This window comes from Artemia sp. Qi Xiang Cuo, chromosome 8 (assembly GCF_049724085.1).
Source record: "Artemia sp. Qi Xiang Cuo chromosome 8, ASM4972408v1, whole genome shotgun sequence".
NCBI lineage: Eukaryota > Metazoa > Arthropoda > Branchiopoda > Anostraca > Artemiidae > Artemia > Artemia sp. Qi Xiang Cuo.
This window is the reverse complement of record NC_142801.1, coordinates 71,515,971-71,537,256: the sequence shown is the minus strand read 5'-3', so window position 1 is coordinate 71,537,256 and position 21,286 is coordinate 71,515,971. Positions and strand designations below refer to the sequence as shown.

The following is a 21,286-nucleotide window of genomic DNA, read 5'->3' as shown; positions in this document are numbered from 1 at the left end:
TGGAAACCTGTTTCCTAAGGATTGGAAACAATGGGTGATTATGCTTTAGGAAGCACATAAGCATAAGCCTACAGTCCCTCTTCAGAAATATCAAGAAGACTTTCTTTTTATTATTTTGTTGTATTTTCAGTATAATTCACAGTTTTGCAGTTTTACCCAGCCCCTATCCTCCCAAATTTCCTCCCTACAGGGAACATATTATTGTTTCCGTAACAGTTCCAAGGTAGCAGGGTCCAAGGTCGGTACAAAATGCCATAAAGTGGGTCTACGAAAGCATCTTTGGGAATTAGCTCAGAAACTAATGCAGACCTGGGAGTTATGGTACGAAATATATCCTCTTTCATACAAATAATCAATTATATGCATCCAAGTAATACTTGTTCCCTTAAAACTCAAGATCTTGATTAAATGGTTGTTGAGGATATTTCTTATAGCACATGGAAATGGATAAAGAATGCTTAGTCATCTCTGGGAACAGTTCGTTTTGAAATTATATACCAGAATTAATAGTAATTATGTCTAAAGCGTATATTAAGAGAATTAATGATAATCCGCCAGAATGTTCAAAATCGCTCCTTTTAAGAATGAGTCACTTCTCAGATGTCTACTAATCTATAAATCTACTAAGCTAATCTACTTGTCAAAGCTTTTCCGCTCTACGATAACGTAAATATTTGACAAGCTGGACCTGCTTAACTCGTGCTAAGTGTGGAATCGACCCTATTCAACTTGTGGCCAGCGTTTACCCCCTCCCCCCGGCAAATACCCCCCCACCAGAAAATACCCCCCCGTAAAATATCCCCGCGGAAAATCCCCCCGGAAAATCCCTCTGGAAAATAATTCCCCGTGGAAAATACCCCCCCCCGCGCGCAGAAAATACCCCCTCCGGAAAATACCCTCCGGATGTTGAAAAATGGTTAGGGGTAATCAGACATCCCATGCTCTTTTTAGCTGCCCTTCCCCAAAAATATCCAATCATAATTTTGAAATGGCCATCTTGTTCAAAGTAGACCAAAGATTAAATAACTGAGCCTTTGGGGGTGACATAACGCCCCATAGTCCCCGGGGCAAGGGTTGTAAGCTATGCAGTTACCCATTGGTTAAACATAAGGTTGGTTATAGGTAAAAGGAGGCATGTTTGAGCCTGAGTCTTGAAAAAAGCTTAAGGTATTGAGATGAAATTTGCTGGGGGAATGTTGAGGGTATAATGAGCTAAATCTAAAGATAGCATGTGCATTCAAGTTATCAAAAAGGCGTATTAGTAATACCTTATTAAATTGTGACTGTGAATACTCGTGACTGCGACTGCAACTCTTATTGACTGCGAATAATTTTACTTTTGAACACTTATTCTGGAAACATTGAGGGGGGTATTGAACAAAATCGAGACACACTATATGCATGCTGGTTTCCAAAAGGACCTATCAGCAACATCCCATGAAGGGCTAAGGGTATTAAGCTGAAATTTTCAGGGCATGCTCAGGGGGATGCTCAAAAGTTATCGGAGGACAGTCAGCCCCTGCCTCACTAACTCTATCTTGCCCTGAATAAATACCCACTCCCAATATCCGTCAGAATTTTTAAAAGAAATATCTGGTTTGAAATAGTCAAAGGGTCTAACTACTATTCCTTCGAGGATGTCAAACCCCCCTCAGTTCCTGAGGCAAGGGTTGTAAACTATGCAATTTTCCCATTGCTTACGTACAGATTTGACATCACAAAAAGGGAATGGTTGATCCAACGTGTGCCCGAGAAAGCTAAGAGTACTAAGTTGAACCCTTAGTGAATGTTGAGGGGGGCTGCTGATCTGGATTAAATAACACTCCTTACATCTAGGCTGGAAATTGGGCGTATCTGCAGTATCTTAGGAACGGCTAAGGGTACTAACTTTAAAATTTCAGGGTTACGACTACTACTACTATAGGGGATGACTGCAACTGTTACTAGTTGCGACTGTAATCCATATATAAATGTTGTCATCTAACGCCAGATATTTGTTAGATATTAATTTGACTAAAAGCACTCCAAACAGCATTTAAAAACATCCTGGTACTCAAAATCAATATAAAAATTCAAGAAGGTCCTAAATAAGATTGGTAAAATTCGGAGAAGATTGAAGAAATTATCAGAACCAATATCTGAAATTACTAAAAACTATTAAAATTTACTAAATAAACTCGTTTTTTTTTATAACTAGAATAATCTTCAAGTCTTATTCAGGGCCGTATGTAAGATTCTGTTTGGTGGGGGGGGGCTTACGAAAGGATTTTTGTTTGGGGTAGGGAAGGGGTACAAAAATACATCAAAAAACGCATCAAAAATTTGGCTATATGTATTTTTTTAGGTTTTTACGAGCCGGACAAACATTTTGAGGGGGGGGGGGGTCAAACCGCCTAACCCTGGATACGGCCTTGGTCTTAGGCCTATTATGAAAATCAGCTATAAAAACAAGTGCATCTAAATTAGTTTCTTTAAATATATTTCCTGTTTGCTTTCTAAACTTGGTAAAACTGACCTCTAAATGACTCGTCAAATGATTCAATAGCTCTTTAGCCCAAATGTAGTTCAGCATATTGAACCTACACGATAGAGATAAAAATATTGAGCTTTTTTTTACCTTTAAATTTCTTGAATTCTTCAAAAATCTTTTAGATATTATGAACGACTTGATACTGAAAATTTTAATTTAAATTAAAAAATCGTATCTCTCTCTCGTAACAGATATTTTGGAACTGAGCTTTATATCTTTCTCAGTTGGAGTGTACGCAGAGATGCATTTCTGGTGTCCCCTACTCCGACTGAACCATTATCTGTAAATAGGTATGCTCAGCTATTAAATGTTAAAAAATGCAAAAATGTGTTTCGTAGGGGAGCTAATCCTCCTTCAGTTAATATTCTGGCTACGGATTTTTCCTTCTCTTTTTATATATATTGTTTATAATATTTTTTGTTTTACAGGAATAGCTTCTGAAAAAAGACACTTCCTAGTCTCACAGCCACAAAAGACACCCAAGTCCCTTCCTTCCACCTTTGAAACCCAATAAAACTTTCGAAACTTTACAATCCAAGCTACCGAATATTTCTTTCAAGGAGTTTCTTGACTTGAATATTTTTTTAATGTCTTTTTGACAGCCATAAGCTATAATTTACGGATGATTTCCCCTGTTACCAACGCTTGGCCTTATCCGACCTACACTTAATCTCAGATGCTTCTCGTCTAATCTACAATTTCCCTTCAGAGTTTCACAGTTCAGTGGAAGAACCATTTTCCCGAATCTCCTAATGGTAAATTGCTTTATGGCAGAAAGATGGAATGAAGTGCTGGCTTTCTTAAGAAAACATTTTGTTTTTCTCATCTGATCGATGATATAAAACATATTTTTAGAAAGTGAAATAATTCCAAAAGAAAACTTTTTATCAAAAGACGGAGAAACTGTTATAAATAAATGATCACATACCTGGGTATATGAAACCAAGGGTATAACCCTTCAAACCTCCCCAATTGGGCTCTCTAACACGCAAAATCCAACGGAGTACTCCTCATTAAGATCCCTTTTTGGTGAATTTTCTAGAGCTCATGGCATTTGATATGCAATATTAAAATTAATGAGCACCATTTTATTCGGATCAGCATAAGAAACCGAGCCTTTGTTGATCGGAAATTCCAATCCTTTTTGAAAATTCCGAGATATATTCCCAGCCTCTCTAAGTGACTATCAGGAGTGGCTATCCTGGATAAGGAAAAAAAATCCTTATCCATGATTTTTTCGGGAGGGGGGCGTACAAAACGCATAAAAAATATGTTTATATTCATTTTGTTACGTTTTTACGAGTCAGGCAAACATTTTGGGCTTTTTTATTACCTCGATATTTTCAGCAACTCGATGCATATGTATTTTTTTTTTCAGTTTCTTTTTTTTTATTTTTTTATACCAACTCACTGCAACACTAGATTGCCTGAAGTCACCATAGCTATGCCAGTTCCTCTACCATTCCTATCTGTTGAAAGGTTCATTATTTAACCCTTCCAAAGAAGTTTCAATTTCCTTCAAATATTTCTTCATGGCCTCTCAGTGGCGGATCCAGGGGGCGAGGGGGCACGTGCCCTTTTGCATAGTCTAAAGTAGTGTAATTTATTTGATTAACGCAAGTTTGCGTTAGTTAAACTTGCTCCTAACGCAAGTGTATTGGATCAACCTATTTTGTGCTCCCCTAAAAAAATCCTGGATCCACCCCTGTGGCCTCTTCCCATCTCATTGGGGGATGATATATCCCCAAGGTTTCAGAAACATGCACAACTTGATTTTCTTTTGGCCTAAGATGGATGTCCAAAAGGGATAATCTTTGGCAATCTGTCATACTTCATCCGCGAAACGTGTCATAACCAGAGTGACTCCAGCATTTTTTCTTTGGGGGGTGGGGGAAGGGGTCCATATCCGGATAGTCAAGGGGCAGGAATTGTATAATAACTTTTCTCCATATTACTGAGGGGCAACTATCCCCTCCCCCTAGCCCTCCCCCCAAATAACGCCCCTGGTCCTAGCCAACCCCAACCTTCCCAATCAAACTGATACCTGAAACTATCTGTGGACAATTCCTCTCGAAAATATTTAACGATTCTTTCTCTGACTTCCAAAGTGCCCACATTTCAGAAACATATTCAACCACTGTCATTACCGTAGCTGCCAGTATTCTAGTCTTGATGTGCAGACTTATCTTCCTACTCTTCCAAACTTTTTCAACATCAATAAGACGTCCAGAGCCGGGCTATTTCATTTTTCATCACTGCATCAACCAGCCTTACTAAAAATACTACTTAATCAATCTTCTTAATCCACTTAATCCTGTTTAATCCACTTAATCAATCTTCTCGTAATTTAGCATCAGCTCTTCGCCTTCACTTATTCATAGTCTAAACGACTCAGTCTTCGTAACATTAATGTATAAACTTATTCTTGCATCCTCAAAGCCCCCCAACCCTCAAAGCCTCCAAATATTTACTTATTTTGCTAACATTTTTCTTTAGGACACTCAAGCCATCTACATAATCGAAGTATATAACAATTCTACCTACTCATTCCTTTCATTGCTCTCCCTTAGCCTTTGCTGCATTCAAACTATCAAAATAATCCATGAATATGGAGATTTATATGCACAGAATCAAACTAAATTGGGGCCACGTGTAGATACAACCAAAATAATATCAGTTCTGTATATTACCATCATTTTCTATGCTGGCACAGGTCCAACAAATTGCAGCATTTGATATAGTCATAATTTGTAGGTTTCCCGTGTTCCTAATTCAAAGTAGATGCTCACATATGGATGCTCAATTCAAGAGCATTGGCCGATCCAGGGGGACGAGGGGGCGTGCGCCCCCTAGCGTAGACTAAATTAGTGTAATTTACATAATTAACTCAAGTTTGCGTTAATTAAACTTGCTCCTAACGCAAGTTTATCGGATCAACCTATTTTGCACCCCCCCCCCCCCTAAAAAAATCCTGGATCCGTCCCTGTTAAGGAGTAGATGCTACTACTCCTAATATGGCTTTACTCCTTAAAAAAAGAAATTGAATGCATGGTCATTACATGATCTTAAATTGCTTCATCTTTATCCCATTAAATAAAAGAAAAGTTTTTTTAATTGAAAGTAAGGAGCGACATTAAAACTTAAAACAAACAGAAATTATTCCGTATATGAAACGGGCTGTCCCCTCCTTAACGCCTCGTTCTTTACGCTAAAGTTTTTTATTGTTTTAAAAAATAAATTTCAGTGACAGAGTCAAACTTTAGCGTAAAGAGCGAGGCGTTGAGGAGGGGACAGCCCCTTTGATACACGGAATAATTTCAGTCCGTTTTAAGTTTTAATGTCGCTCTTTAATTTCAGTTAAAAAAAAATGTTTTTTTTTATTTAATTTCTGAACGTTTTTGAATTAATGCAGCTTTGATTTGACTCACCGTACATGAATAATTAGAATGAATTTTGCATATTAATTTTACTTGTTTTGGCTAAATGGCTTTCTTGAAATTTTGTTTTGACTTACGAATCAACTTACGTAACGAACTTCTATATTTGTATGTTTTTATGACGTATATTGGGGAGTTTAACCCTAGTCAATATCTCGCTCTTTACGCTAAGGTTCAAATTTTTTTCGAATCACAAACCCTGAATCATAAAGGCCGGTTAATTAGAATAGATAGCTCTGTTGAAAGTGCTAAAAAGAACTTTAGCGTAAAGGGCGAGGTATTGACTAGGGGGCGAACCAGCTCATATACATAATAATTTCTGTTTGTTTTAAGTTTTAGTGTTGCTCCTTACTTTCAGTTGAAAAAACTTGTCTTTCTGATTTAATATCTGATTGTTTTTTAAATAATGCTGGGCAATCTGGCGTCCCCTTCATAGAAATGTCCCTTCCCCCAAGGAAACATCCTCCATGGAAAGATCCTCCCCCGTAACCCCCTCCTCCGACCCCCCCCACCACCAGAAAAAAATCCCTCCTGAAGTGTCTGTATACTTCCCACTAACCAATACTATATGTAAACAATGGGCAAAGTTCATAACTCGCATCCCCCATCCCCTGGGAACTGTGGGGGATTAAGTCATCCTCAAGACATATTTATTAGATTTTAGACTATGCTGAATAAAATGGCTCTCAAAATTTTGATTGGGTGACTTCAGGAAAAAAGTAAGCACGGGGGGGGCAAGTTGCCCTCCAATTTTTTGGTCATTTAAAAGGGCACTAGAATTTTGAATTTCCGTTCAATTGAGCCCTCTCACGATATTCTAGGACTACTGGATCGATACAATCATCCCTGGGGACAAAAAAACAAAACAAACAAACACGCATCCGTGATCTTTCTTCTGGCAAAAAATAGAAAATTCCACATTTTTGCGGATAGGAGCTTGAAACTTCTATAGTAGGGTTCTCTAATACGCTGAATCTGATATTGTGATTTTTATTAGGGTTCTATGAGTTTTAGGGGGTTTTTTCCCCTTTTTTCGAAACTAAGGCAAATTTTCTCAGGTGGCTAACTTTTGATGAGTAAGACTAAACAGAATGGAAATTTTATATTTGAAATCAGTATAAAAATCTGATTCTATTGATGTATCTATTGGTATCAAAATTCCGGTTTTTAGAATTTTGGTTATTATTGAACCAGGTCACTCCTTACTTACAGTTCGTTACCACGAACTGTTTGATAACAAAGAAAACGCTCAACTATTATAGACAGTTCTTCCGATAAAACTAACGGTTATAGATTGTTGCATGGTTGCGCAGCAGCTGTTAGAATGGAGGCCTCAGGACTTTTCCTCTTATTATGGAAACGACAGTTTACTTAGGAAATGTTTATTTTGTTTCAAACGCAAATACACTAAATGAGCACAATGTTTTGAAGGATCATTAACCGAAAATTCAACTTTAACATGAAGAGTAGCGGTTTAGGACCGCCAAATTATATGATTACTATCAACCGAAATTGTATATAAAATTAAGTTGTATTTCAAATGAAAATGAGGAGTGAAATCAAAACTTAAAATGCACAAAAACCATCCTATGCTTGAAAGGGCTGCCCGCCCCCTTCCTCAACCTCCTGCCTTTTGCACTAAGCTTTGACTTTATATCCTAATACTTAAAGAACAATTGCTTAAAGACCGAGTGAATGGGGTAGAAAGGGTAGAATGGGGTTTCACATTGCCTCAAGAATGGAGTATATTTTTGGTCCAATCATTTTATGAAGGCAATTGGTAAGCAAGACGCTTGTACCTACTACCCACAGTCTATATTTGCTGCTTTTAAATTTATTTTCAGTAAAGCACTCGTAAAACTCTAGCCCATGGGCACCCATAAGCTGAATTCCAGGGGGGGGGGCAAACCTGGCCTAATTGACACTTTTAATGCTGTATAATAGAAATCTCAGAACAAAAATATAAAACTCAGGCAGCATCATTCAGCCAGGGGTTGGGCCCCCCCCCCTGGCCCCCCCCCCTCATGGGTGCCCATGCTCTAGCCTACTGAGCAGAAGGTTAGGGAAGGGGAGCAGGCCCCTCAAATACGGAATATTTTCTGTTCCTTTTATGCTTCAGTGTAACCCTTTACTTTAATTTGCATAAAGTAACTTGTTATATTTATTTAATCTTAGCAATCAATGAACCTCTAAAACTTTTTTTTGGCCGTGATCTAAAGTAGTAATACAGTCAGTAGTCTAAAAACTATGGAGAAGTGGGGCAAACATAAATCCTTAGCCTCTGATAAGTGTTTTTCTCTGTAACGTATGGGCCTGGAGAGAATGGTAAGCTTAAAAAAGTTGGGTCTCCGCCGATTTAACGTAGGAAGATCGGGATTAAAAAGCATTAGCGTCACACGTAGTGTAGGGGCTGGGGGCTTCATTAAAAAGTATAAAATTTCAAAGAAAATTTGATATTTGATATGATTAATCTATAATACAACATTATTTAAACATGAAAATTCTATGTGATAATTAGCTTGTGTTTCTTACATTCAAGAACTATTTTCTGTCAAATCCAGTCTGCAGAAAGTAGGCCTAGTGCAGCTTGTGAAAATGTTTACAGCTCAAGTTGAAATAAGCTGGTAGGCCTGTAGGCTGGTAGGCCTACTTTGACCGAATTCTGCTTGTTTTACCCTCCTCTGCATTTTAAAGCACGCGAAAAGGCCAAGATGCAGCAGTTATGAACCAAACGCTAGACGGTGATGGGGATATTTTTTCTACACTAGCTCCAGTTTCCACTGTCACTAAGTTTTACACAGAAACTACTTATAAGACACATCAAAAAGTAGATTAAATACATTTTGCTACTTTTTTATTGGTCCAACAGAAATTTCGGGCGGGGTTGAAACCCTGTAGCCCCGGACCCTTTGGATACTGCCTTACAGCTCATATAAATAGGGCCGTATCTAGAATTTTTTTTGGGCGGGGGGTGGTAACAAAAGTATTTTTTGAGGGGGTGGAGGAGGTAAGAACTTCAAAAACCGCCAAAAAAAAGGTTTGTATTCATTTTTCTCACGTTTTTACGAGTCGGACAAACATTTCGGTGGTTCGAATCCCCTATCTCTCCCTCTGGATATGGCCTTGCATATAAATATAATCATTCGTTCTTCTACCAGACGAATTTTGACCACAAATAAAAGCTTGATTTTATAGTCTTATGAAACAATAGGAAATACTAGAACAAAGAGTAATCAATTTTAGTAGCGCTATTACCCGCATAAAAATTATATTATACTATTCGCTAGTCGCAACGCCGCAACAACTCATAATACTGAAAGATGGGTATGGGTAGAGTTGTGCTTAGGCACGTTCGCAAAAGATCTGGAAGCTGAAAAGCTATCTTTATACATTCATAGCAAAATGAAAATGTTAAAAAATGGGTACTTAAAGATTTTTGCAAGATACTGAATAAAGAATTCCAAATAATTATAAGGGTTTATCAACGAAAAAAATATAACAAATAAGCTTAAACAAGCAAATATAAAGACGATGCGATAAAATAAAATAAGAAAAAAAAACCCACAAAATAGGAAAAAGAAAATCGAATGAAACTAAATTTTTTAACTTTTGATTTTTCTACTGTTTACAAATTTTAGTAGCTTTTACAGTAATTAATTAAAAAAACTTTTTCCACAAAATAAGTTTTTCAAAGAAAAATAAAGAACTCCGTTGAACCAAAAATGAGCAAAAATCGAATGAGCCCTTTTTGAAGTTTCTACGACAATGCGTTCTATAAAAAGTTTATATACCCCCTGGGCATAACTTACAACCCTTGTCCTGAGGTCTGTGAAGGGTTCATCATCCTCAAAAACCTAATTTACAGAACCTAAAACTACGTTGAATAATGTGGCTATCTCAAAATTTTGATTGGATGTATTTGGGGGAATGATGGGTGTGGGGGGGCTAGTTGCCCTCCAATCACTTTCTACTATTAAAAAGGGCACTAGCCCTTTGAATTTCCAGTCGAATGAGCTTTTATTGAAGTTTCTATGACAACACCTTCTTTAAAAACCTTATAAACCCCCAGGGCATAACTTAAAACCCTTGTAATGAGGGATGTGGGGAAGTGTCCTTCTCAAAAACATATTTTCTATCTGGAAATCAACTACGCTGAACAAAATGGCTATCTCAAAATTCTGATTGGATGTGTGTGGGGGAATGCAGGGCGGGGGGGGGGGCTAGTTGCAATCAAATTACTTTTGACTATTAAAAAGGGTACTAGCCCCTTAAATTTCTAATAGAATGAGCCTGTTTTGAAGTTTCTGCGACACCGCCTTCTATAAAAACTTTATATAGCCCCAGGGCATATAGCTCCATATTTTCTATCTGGAAATCAACTACGCTGAACAAAATGGCTATCTCAAAATTTTGATTGGATGTGTGTGGGGGAATGAAGGGCGGGGGGGGCTAGTTGCACTCAAATTACTTTTGACTATTAAAAAGGGTACTAACCCTTTAAATTTTCAATAGAATGAGCGTGTTTTGAAGTTTCTACGACACTGCCTTCTATAAAAACCTTATATACCCCCGGGGCATAACTTAAAACCCCTTGAGGGTTGTGGGGGAGTGTCCTCCTCAAAAACATATTTTCTATCTGGAAATCAACTACGCTGAACACAATGGCTATCTCAAAATTTTGATTGGATGTGTTTGGGGGAATGATTGGCGTGGGGGGGGGCACTAGTTGCACTCTAATCACTTTCGACTATTAAAAAGGGCACTAACCCTTTGAATTTCCAGTCGAATGAGCTTTTATTGAAGTTTCTATGACAACGCCTTCTTTAAAAACCTTATATACTCCCAGGGCATAACTTAAAACCCATGTAATGAGGGATGTGGGGAAGTGTCCTTCTTAAAAACATGTTTTCTATCAGGAAATCAAATACGCTGAACAAAATGGATATCTCAAAATTTTGATTGGATGTGTGTGGGGGAATGACGGGCGTGGGGGGTGCTAGTTGCACTCAAATTACTTTTGACTATTCAAAAGGGTACTAGCCCTTTAAATTTCCAACAGAATGAGCCTGTTTTGAAGTTTCTGCGACACCGCCTTCTACAAAAACCTTATATACCCCCAGGGCATAACTTAAAACCCTTGTAATGAGGGATGTGGGGGAGTTTCCTTCTCAAAAACATATTTTCTATCTGGAAATCAACTACGCTTAACAAAATGGCTATCTCAAAATTTTGATTGGATGTGTGTGGGGGACTGAAGGGCGTGGGGGGTGCTAGTTGCACTCAAATTACTTTTGACTATTAAAAAGGGCACTAGCCCTTTAAATTTCCAATAGAATGAGCCTGTTTTGAAGTTTCTACAACACTGCCTTCTATAAAAACCTTATATACCCCCAGGGCATAACTTAAAACCCCCTGAGGGTTGAGGGGGAGTGTCCTCCTCAAAACATATTTTCTATCTGGAAATCAACTTCGCTGAACAAAATGGCTATCTCAAAATTTTGATTGGATGTATTTGGGGGAGTGATTGGCGTGGGGGGCCTAGTTGCCCTCCAATCACTTTCAACTATTAAAAAAGGCACTAGCCCTTTGAATTTCCAGTCGAATGAGCTTTTATTGAAGTTTCTATGACAACGCCTTCTTTAAAAACCTTATAAACCCCCAGGGCATAACTTAAAACCCATGTAATGAGGGATGTGGGGAAGTGTCCTTCTCAAAAACATGTTTTCTATCTAGAAATCAACTACGCTGAACAAAATGGCTATCTCAAAATTTTGATTGGATGTGTGTGGGGGAATGAAGGGCGTGGGGGAGGGGCTAGTTGCACTCAAATTACTTTTGACTATTAAAAAGGGTACTAGCCCTTAAATTTCCAATAGAATGAGCCTGTTTTGAAGTTTCTGCGACACCGCCTTCTATAAACTACGCTGAACAAAATGGCTATCTTAAAATTTTGATTGGATGTGTGTGGGGGAATGAAGGGCGTGGGGGGCGCTAGTTGCGCTCCAATCACTTTCGACTATTAAAAAGGGCACTAACCACTTCAATTTCCAATCGAATGAGCCCTTTTCGAAGTTTCTACGACGACTCCAACGATACGAAGTGCACGGGTATGGAGAAAAAAAACAAAAACACATTGTGCCCACATCGTTCTTTACTTAGGCAGCGCTAGCGCTGCCTATGATTCAAGAAAGGTTACCATCGAATAAAGTGTCCCGGACCAGGCTTTAAAAATGTCCATATTATTTTCTGGTACTCAAGTGCCAAAGTCATTAATCTCCTAAGCCTACGATTGGCCTTCGTGAATGATTTTATTTTTAGTGCTTAAGTTTTCTGTAAAACTTCAGAAGATATAAAGTTACTGCTAACCAAGTCTAATGAAAAGCTTTCGTGGCGGTTTGGTTGACAATTCAATAGGAGAAAACATAAAAAGAAAGATTATCTCTTATAGTTCCATATCCATAGTTAAATAAATGTACTTCAATTTCATTGGTTTACGTTTGTAACGGATTTTCGTAAGTCAATTACGCTTTAGTCGTATGCCAGAGAAGGAAATCGAGTAACCTAAACCAATAAAAAAACAAAAACTTTCGAGTGTCTTTGCTACTCTGTGACAGGACTCAGATTTCTTTCACATGTTGACTGTTCTTTGCTAAATTTTAATTTACTACAATATATTTATTTTAATGTGTACTTTACGTTTATACGAACTATACTTAATGTACCAAGGACATTAAAATCGTAGCTTGTTTGTCTCTTGTGCCCATCTTAGGCCTATTCATACCTAAAAGTAAAGATCTTTTTATGATTTTTCTTTTGACTGTTTCTAATGATAAAAGTTTTTAACGTAATTCTATGTATTTGTCATTGTTGCCACGCTGAACTGTGAAAATAAATCAGTTGCTTGGTACCATATATTTTTGTCAATTTTGGGCTGATTTTTCACGAGTACTTTTAACTACAAATGGGGGTCTTCTTTGAAAATAGAATTGCTGATTTTTTTCCAATTATTTAAAATATGTGGTTGCGTAAGTTTCTGCTTAAGCAACTCAAAAAGTCAGATTCCATTTTCAGAGTTCTTGGTACTTTCATTAGGAGTTATCCTGAAACATATCATTTCAAATTAAATCATTTATTCGGAATCCAGGATTATGTTTCTGCATACCTCGAATCTGAAATTTCAGAATATTTATTTTAAAGGAGTAAGCCATATGTGGCAACCCCGTTTTCAAGACATTGAAAAATGCAAAAGGAAAATTTCATCAATTTTATTTACCTTAGCAACACTTAAATGTAGCCTATATTTTTTTTTTTTTTTTAGACAGGTTTAGAAGATTGAAAGTCTGAAACTTTGAAAGTTTGAGGAAGAAAAAACAAGAATGTAAAAGACATAATATTAATCAAAAACGACATGAAATCCAATGAACTGTATATTCTCAGGTTAGATGTTTAACCAATCAAATTTCCATTTCTTTTGGCATATTTATTGCTATAACTTAACAAGAGGTGACATGTGCAGTTTATCATTTATCACTTTATCACCTAAGTAATAACTTCTCTAAAACTAGTTTGAACAAACACTTCAAAACTAAGCCATAATTCAATTAATATATAGAACTAAAATTTCAAATATCGAAATATTAATTTTGAAGGAATGAGCTTTACGTGGCAACACTGTTTTCAAGTCATTGTTTCAATATATGTTTCAATATATTGTTTCGATATAATTAAAAACTTTAAAATCTAAAACACAAATTTTAGAAAAAAAATATAGATGTTTCATCAAGCTAATTTCTTTTCATTATGGCCTATTTTAATTCTCCAACTCTAAGACGTCATGTATAGACTTTATGACGTTTATTAGTAGATTTATTTGAAGTTTTTCAAACTAACTTTAAAACAGATCCATAATCATGTTCATTTAAAACTAAGATTTGAGATCCTAAATATCAGTTCGAGTAAATGAGTTTCAGGTGGCAAAGCTGTGTTTAAAAAATAAGAAATTCAAATTTAAAATTCATCAATTGTATATACCTTATAGTTACACTTAAATATAGCCTATATTTTCCTCCCTAAGATAGGTTTAGAAGGTTGAAAGTTTGAAACTTTAAAGGCTGACAACGAAAAACAAGAGCGTGAAAGAAATCGATATTAATTAAAAACGACATGAAACGACATGAACTGTAGTTTCGCAGGTTCGATGTCTAAGCCATCAAATTTTTATTATTTTGACTTATCCATTGTTGTAACTCAACGCAGTATTCAGGGTGGTTCAGGGTTTCACCCCCCCCCCTCTGAAATTTTTGTCCAACTTCTAAAAATGTAACCAAAACGTATATAAACAAATTTTTGGTGTGTTTTCTATGTTTTTATAATCCCCCTGAAAATAATACCCCCCTCCCCTCATACAAAATCCTGGATATGATCTAGCTGTACCTTAACAAGACCTATTATGCGGACTTTAGCATTTATTATTTCACTGTCTTTACTATTAAGTTTTCTTTAAACGTGGTTTTAACTAACAGTTTAAAGAAGATCACAGAATAAAAGGTACTTACGCATTACCTATATGAGCCTTTACAAGGAAACCAGTCATGAAAAACCCGCCAGATGAGTTAATTCAAGAGACCGCTATAGAGTAATGCAATGTAAAGTTTAGTTTTCATTGCTTTTACGATACTTAAACTGTTGATTTTTGGGGTTTAGGGGGGGGAGGTACCTAAGTTAGGTTAGGTTACGTATTTAATATATGCTATGCTTTACCACCACCCCCCCCCCCCCCTAATGTACAAATATATAGTCCAAATTTGCTTATAAACTATTATATATTCATCCTATTTTATTTTATTTCATTAGCATTAACCAAACTTGACTTTTAGAAGGGCCCATGTAATGCGTAAGTACCGCCTAAAATAATAAAGAAATAAAGTTTATCGATTTTGAAGAAATGAGCTTCAGTCACAGCTCTGTTTTCAAGACATTGAAAATGCAAATGCTTGATCAATTTGATTTACCTTAGCAACACATAAATGTAGCTTATATTTTCCTTCCAAAGACAGAATTAGAAGCTTGATAGTTCAAGCTTTGAAAGTTGGAGAGGGAGAAATTAGAGAGTAAAGTAAAGAGAGTATTAGTTGTTTATGACGCACCCAGATGAACGCAAGCACCTCAAGGGCGCATCCAGGATTTTAGTTCAGAGGAGAGGGTTACACAAACAACTTTAAAAATGCATCAAAATTTGTTCATATGCATTTTGTCGCTCCTAACTCACAGTTCGTTTACCACTAACTGTTTGATTTTAATTGGCCAATTTTCAATATCTGGCTTTTTACTTTATTCGAGTGACTTAACAAAACGCGTCACTTTATTACTATGTAATCTTTATTGTTTTTTTTTTAACTAGTTTAAACTGATACTTTAAAAGTGCCAGTTAAAAGTCCCTATTCTATTTAACTGGCACTTTAAAAGACCACATTCTATTTTATGTAAAACTGATATCTATTTTGAAGACAGGAGGCTAATTTGGCAACCCTGTTTTCAAAACATTCTAAAATGGAAACCCTGACTTCAGGGCATCAAAAAATACAGAGACAAAATTAATCGATTTTATTTACCTTAGTAACACATAAATGAAGCACATATTTTCCCTCCTGTGACAGAATTAGAAGCTTGAAAGTTGAAACTTGGAATGTTTGAGAGAGAAAAAACGAGAGTAAAAGACATGCAAATTAATCAAAAACGACGCGAACCAAATGAACTGTAGTTTCTCAGGTCAGATGTTTAATCAATCAAAATATTTTTTATGATTGATTTATTACTATAACTTAACAAGACGTGACATGTGCACTTTATCATTGAAGAATTCTTTGGGGATTTATTATATGCTGATAATGTTTCGAATAGTACATTTCTTATTTTTTTTAATACAAGCACCAATTAGCACGCTTTTATATTTCTTTACTTAAAAAGCTTTGGTTATGGGAGTTAAAAGTTACCAGAGGTTTGTAATATTGTTTTCAAAAATGTCAAATATCCGCTTGCAAAGTCTTAAACGCCAACTTTTGAGACCAAACATTGAACAAAAAAAGTTCCGTTTTTGGCACATCTGCCGTGGGGATAAAGATAATTTTATGATTTTAGGGGGGTGTTTGTCTCATCCTTCAGGAATTAGTATTAAAGTAGCCTCTAGTAAAGAGCCTTCTGTAAGGTTAGTATTAACCCCTTCCGTCACCGTGACCAGTTAGTTGGACAAAATTAAAAATGCTCTTCTTTTCCTAACTATTAGGAATTTCGTAAATATGATCGCACTAATATATTCTCCTGTTCGCTGGCTACAGCCTCAGGGGTGTAATCGCCTCAGTTTATCGCTAATTCTCACCCTGACGGCACGTGAACATCGACTTTATTGGAAACAATGGATTGGGAAAAACCAGGTAAAATAATTTTTTTCTCTGCTTCAAAAAGACATAAAATGATCGAAAAAAAATTATTGTGTCAAAATATGGATCATTAGAAATAGACAGGTATTTTTTTATGGCCGAAATCACTTGAAGTATGTGCTTGAGGCTATGCTGAAGTTCTGTCCAATTATCTGGACTGCGCGACTAGGTTTAGAGAAATAAATGACGCATGGCTTGGTTTTATGGTAGTTTGGATGCCATCTACTATCTTGAAAAACGAATATTTTTATCGGAAAATTGAACAGATGTCATTGCTGCTTGTCATTTATTCCCCTTGTCCAGTTAAGTGGACAACGTGACACGTGCTCTTCCAGCGCACGGAAGAGCACGTTTGTTATGGCAAAAATGCCATAACAAACCCTCGGACGGCAAGTATTTTCCCCAAACGTCACTCCCAATCCAGAAGACGGCCGCCTCGAGCTGTTTCTGAGCCCATCCCTCCTTTGTCCCCCATTCGCTGCGTTAATTCCAGATACGAAAGAACTTTTATCCCCTTCATTACAGAGAAAATGAATAAAATGACTAAATAGTTTCTTTTTTGCCCTCTTTTGTTGTTTATTAGCTGATGGTACTGCCCAGGTTCTTGCGCTCTTTTGCTTGCCCCCCCTTTCTTGACCAGCTTTTATTGTCTTTAACTCTTTTATTGATTTACTGTAGTTTAATTGCTGACACTTTCTTAGTATCCCTTTTAATTTAAATGCATTGATGTTTTGTGCTAAGTTTAGTTTGACCAGTTTTTAATGCATTTATGTCTGGCTCTAAGTTTAGTTTGACAAATTTTTGCTTTTTTTTAATTTTTTAATTGACTTTTTAAAGTTTTAACTATTGACTTTTAAATGATTGTCATTATGTTTTTCTCTATTTCGTTGTTGTTCTTTGCATTTTCAGTGTAACCATTTATTTGTTGTTGACTCCAAACTCCGAATTCGGCCCTTTGTGGGCTTGTGATAGCGATTTTTTTGAAATAAATATATCTCTCTCTCTCTCTCAGCGCCGCATCCAAACTCTCCTTTTTGTAGGTTCATCAAGACGAAATACCATGCGCATCCAGCCAGATAAACTACTTGATTTCTTCGATGCAATTGGCAGTGACTTGTCAGATATGGAAGTATCTGAAGATGACGATGAAGAATACTTATCAGAAACAAATGGAACAAAACTAACACCACTAAAGACACTCGATCCTTATGAAGTGTCTTCTGATTCAAGCGACCCCGATGATATGCCAATCATATCCCAGGCTGGGCCTAAGACCGTTACTCAACAGCGAGTGATATGGAAAAGAAAACGGTTTATCCCGATCATTCCAGCTTGGTCTGATACTGCAACAGCTGCCAACGAACAACTATCAACACCCTTTCAATACTTCTGTAAGTACATTGATAGCGATTTCTTCGATTTGGCTGCCATCGAAACAAATAGATACAGTATTCATCAGAATGTAAATAATCCCATTGTAACCAATCCTACAGAAATGCGCAAGTTCGTTGGCATTCACTTGGTGATGGGCTGCATGAAATTTCCAAGGTACCGATGGTATTGGAGCCAGGCAACTAGGGTTTCCTCATTGCGGATGCCATGGGTCTAAACCGTTTTATGAGGCTGAGAGCCTGCTTTCACTTGGTTGACAACGAAACTGCCAAAGATCCGAACAACCGTCTCTGGAAAGTTCAGCCAGTTATAGATAGGGTGCTAGCACGATGCCAGCAGCTGCTTTCCCATGAAAATGTTTCTATAGATGAGCAAATGTGCCCATTTACAGGTCAGCTTGAGATTAAACAGTACATTAGAGGAAAGCCCTGTCCATGGGGGATCAAGCTGTATTTACTCTGCAATTCTGATGGCTTGGTCCTAAACTTTGACGTGTATCAGGGAAAGACGACAATCATTCCTGAAGAATACAAGGCATTGGGGGTTGGGGGTGGCATGGTCATGAAGCTTATGACAGGAAGAAAGATTCCAAAAGGGACCAAGCTCTACACCGACAATTTCTTTACGTCAATCCCCTTGCTCCAAGCTCTGAGACAGGAAGGATGGTATGGAACTGGTACTGTTCGCGCCAATCGAATGGCTCGGTGCCCCGTCAAGCCAGAAAAAGAGATGAAAAAAGAAGGTCGAGGAGCAATGGAAGAAATTGTACTAGGTGCAGACGAGCTGGTTATAGTCCGATGGCTTGACAACAACATCGTTTCTATGGCCTCAAACTTGGTTGGGATCGGTGAAATAGGACATGCACGACGGTGGTCGAAAGCCGAAAGTAGATACATACAAGTTCCACAACCAGAAGTTATTAGAAGATATAATACCAGTATGGGTGGGGTGAATAAAGTCGACCACCTGATGAGTTTGTATCGTACCTTCATCCGATCTCGAAAGTGGCCACTGCGATTGATTTTTCACATGATTGATCTAGCAGTCACAAATTCATGGATGGAATACATCAGAGACTGCCAATCCTTATCTCTGGGTAGAAGAGACAAGCTGGATCTTGTTGCTTTCCGGAAGGAGGTCGCCTGTGCCCTAATCCAAGCACACACGTCAACACTTCGATCAGTTGGTCGACCAAGGGAATCAAACGTGGAAACAGAAGAGCAAACAACGGTAGGGAGGAAGCGGAAGATCAGCTGCAAGCCTGTGTCTGATGTGCGATATGATGGATATCATCACTGGCCTGTAAATACAGGGGACAAGCACGCCCAGAGATGCAAGATGGACGGCTGCAAGCTAAAAACCACAACTAGATGTCAAAAATGCAATGTCGAGCTCTGCTTTCGGGGCGAAAGAAATTGTTTCAAGGATTTTCATGTAAAGTAAAGTGGTCACGTTGTCCAATTAACTGGACATCTATTTTCGTCATCCTAATAAATGAATTTGAGCAAATCACTTCGGTAATGGCTTACTTATGCTCTAAATAGTAGGTTTAAATCAGGGAATAATTTTTTTCACCTAGGAAAATAATTCGTGACGGAAGGGGTTAAGGTGTCTCATAGTATAAAAGTAACCTCCAATAAAGAGGGGGGAGGGGAAGTATTAATTTCAATTAGTAAGAACCATAAAACATAACATGCTTAGAATTCATATAGAAAAAAGCTTGATGTTGTGTGCATTCAAACTTAGAACCGAATAAGGATTGTACCTGAAATAAAGTAAGACCTACAACCAATAATACTAAAAAAATATTCCAGGAAAGTTTTCTAAAATTTAGGGGCAAAGCCACCCTCCAAAAGAGAGAGGGGAGCTTTAAGTTTTCCAATGACATCCTTGCGCAACTTTGTACATTGAATCAGCCGGAGAAAAAAAAAGTTTTGCAGGCCTATCTTTTTGGAAACTTATTCAGTTCTAATCTACGCCTTAAACGTTTTCAGTTTGATCTGTAAAAACGGAACGACTTTTTTAATATAGAACTTTTATTACCGTACCGAAATCTGTGAAAACAAAATCTAATTGATTGAATTGGTTTAGTGGAAGTTGCACAATCAGATATATATTAACAAATTAAAGAAAAACAGGAATTTTTTTATAAAAGAAAAATCCTCCATAAGAGGTCGTACAGTGTTTGGCAGCAGCGGGCATCAAATCTTAAAAACGATGGTGAAACGGTGAAAAAACCTAAAATTGAACTAAACGGGAATGGGTACTGTTCTAGTAGCTGGAAGACACGCGAGAAGTAAAGTTTGGCTAATGCTAATACAATAAAACAAAATAGGATGAAAATATAACAGTTTAGAAACAAATTTCGGCTATATATTTGCACATCAGGGCAGTGGAGGGTAAAGCATAGCATATACTAAATACTTAACCTAACCTAACCTAGATACCTTATTTCCCCCTAAACCCCCAAAAAACTAAAATTTAAATATTGTAAACGGAGAGATAAACCACTGTTTGCAATGCTCGACGTGAATTCTTCGTTGAAAGAACATGTTTGACTAGTTTCTTTTATTATCTTCGCTATATGAAATGTCGGGTTTCTTCCAGGTAATAGAACAGTACCAAGGAATGGCACAATACAGCCTAGAATGGTGTAGCTTTTCTTACAAGGTGTAGTTGTCCTTGGGAATCATCAAATCGTTAATTTTACATAATAAAAGCGTTGTCAGATGTGACTAATTGCTTTTGCTTATTTATTTTAACGGTTCAACTTGGTAACACTGACAAAATATGGTAGTGCCCTAAAAACTTCCTATTTTTGAAAAAACAAACAAGAAAATCTTAGGAAATCAAGGTTTTCGGCTAAGAGAGAATCAAGACGTGACCAGAGGCAAAAAATGTTCTATACTGATGGAAACAACTGAGTTACTTCAAAGAAAAGTATGTAAAATGTAGAATATATTATAGAGAAAGGCATCAATAATGTAACCTACTTATATAATATAATACGCACGGCATAATATTTAAGATAGTGTTTTAATATGTAATATAGTACATAATAATAATAATTATAATAATAATAATAATATCCATTCGTAATATATAAAAATGTATAACGTAATAATTTTGGTGAGTGAATTTTGAAAATTCTGACATTGATGCAGGACATGAGGATATAGTTAATCAAATAAAAGAAATATTATGGTACAATGTAGGAAAAACTTAAGCTCTTAACAGAAAAAATATAAATAAATGGTACAATTATTGTACGCAGGATGGTATCAAAAGTTTGCCAAACTTGAGGATGTCAAGTAACAACAAATCAAAGAAACTATTTTCCTTGCAGATGGATATTTCTTGAACATAAAAGCTTTAGCCTAAACTATGTTGTTAACAAAAAGGTATTGCTGGAAAACATGAGGATCTCAGTACCCAGACCTAGCTTCAATGTGCAATCCATTGGACTAACATCACATTAGACATTTAAGGGC

At 36.9% G+C, this 21,286-nt stretch overlaps 1 protein-coding gene and 1 long non-coding RNA gene across 2 annotated transcripts in view; both read left to right on the top strand.

The window, feature by feature from the left end:
* LOC148949769 (uncharacterized) overlaps nucleotides 1-21,286 on the top strand; it is a 241,024-nt gene that overhangs the window by 76,216 nt on the left and 143,522 nt on the right. The window lies entirely within an intron of this gene.
* On the top strand, nucleotides 16,360-18,012 carry LOC148949770 (uncharacterized). The gene is made up of 2 exons (XM_089093590.1): nucleotides 16,360-16,397; nucleotides 17,444-18,012. Exons 1-2 carry the CDS (start codon nucleotides 16,379-16,381, stop codon nucleotides 18,010-18,012), a joined length of 588 nt encoding a protein of 195 aa, XP_088949716.1. The 5' UTR covers nucleotides 16,360-16,378.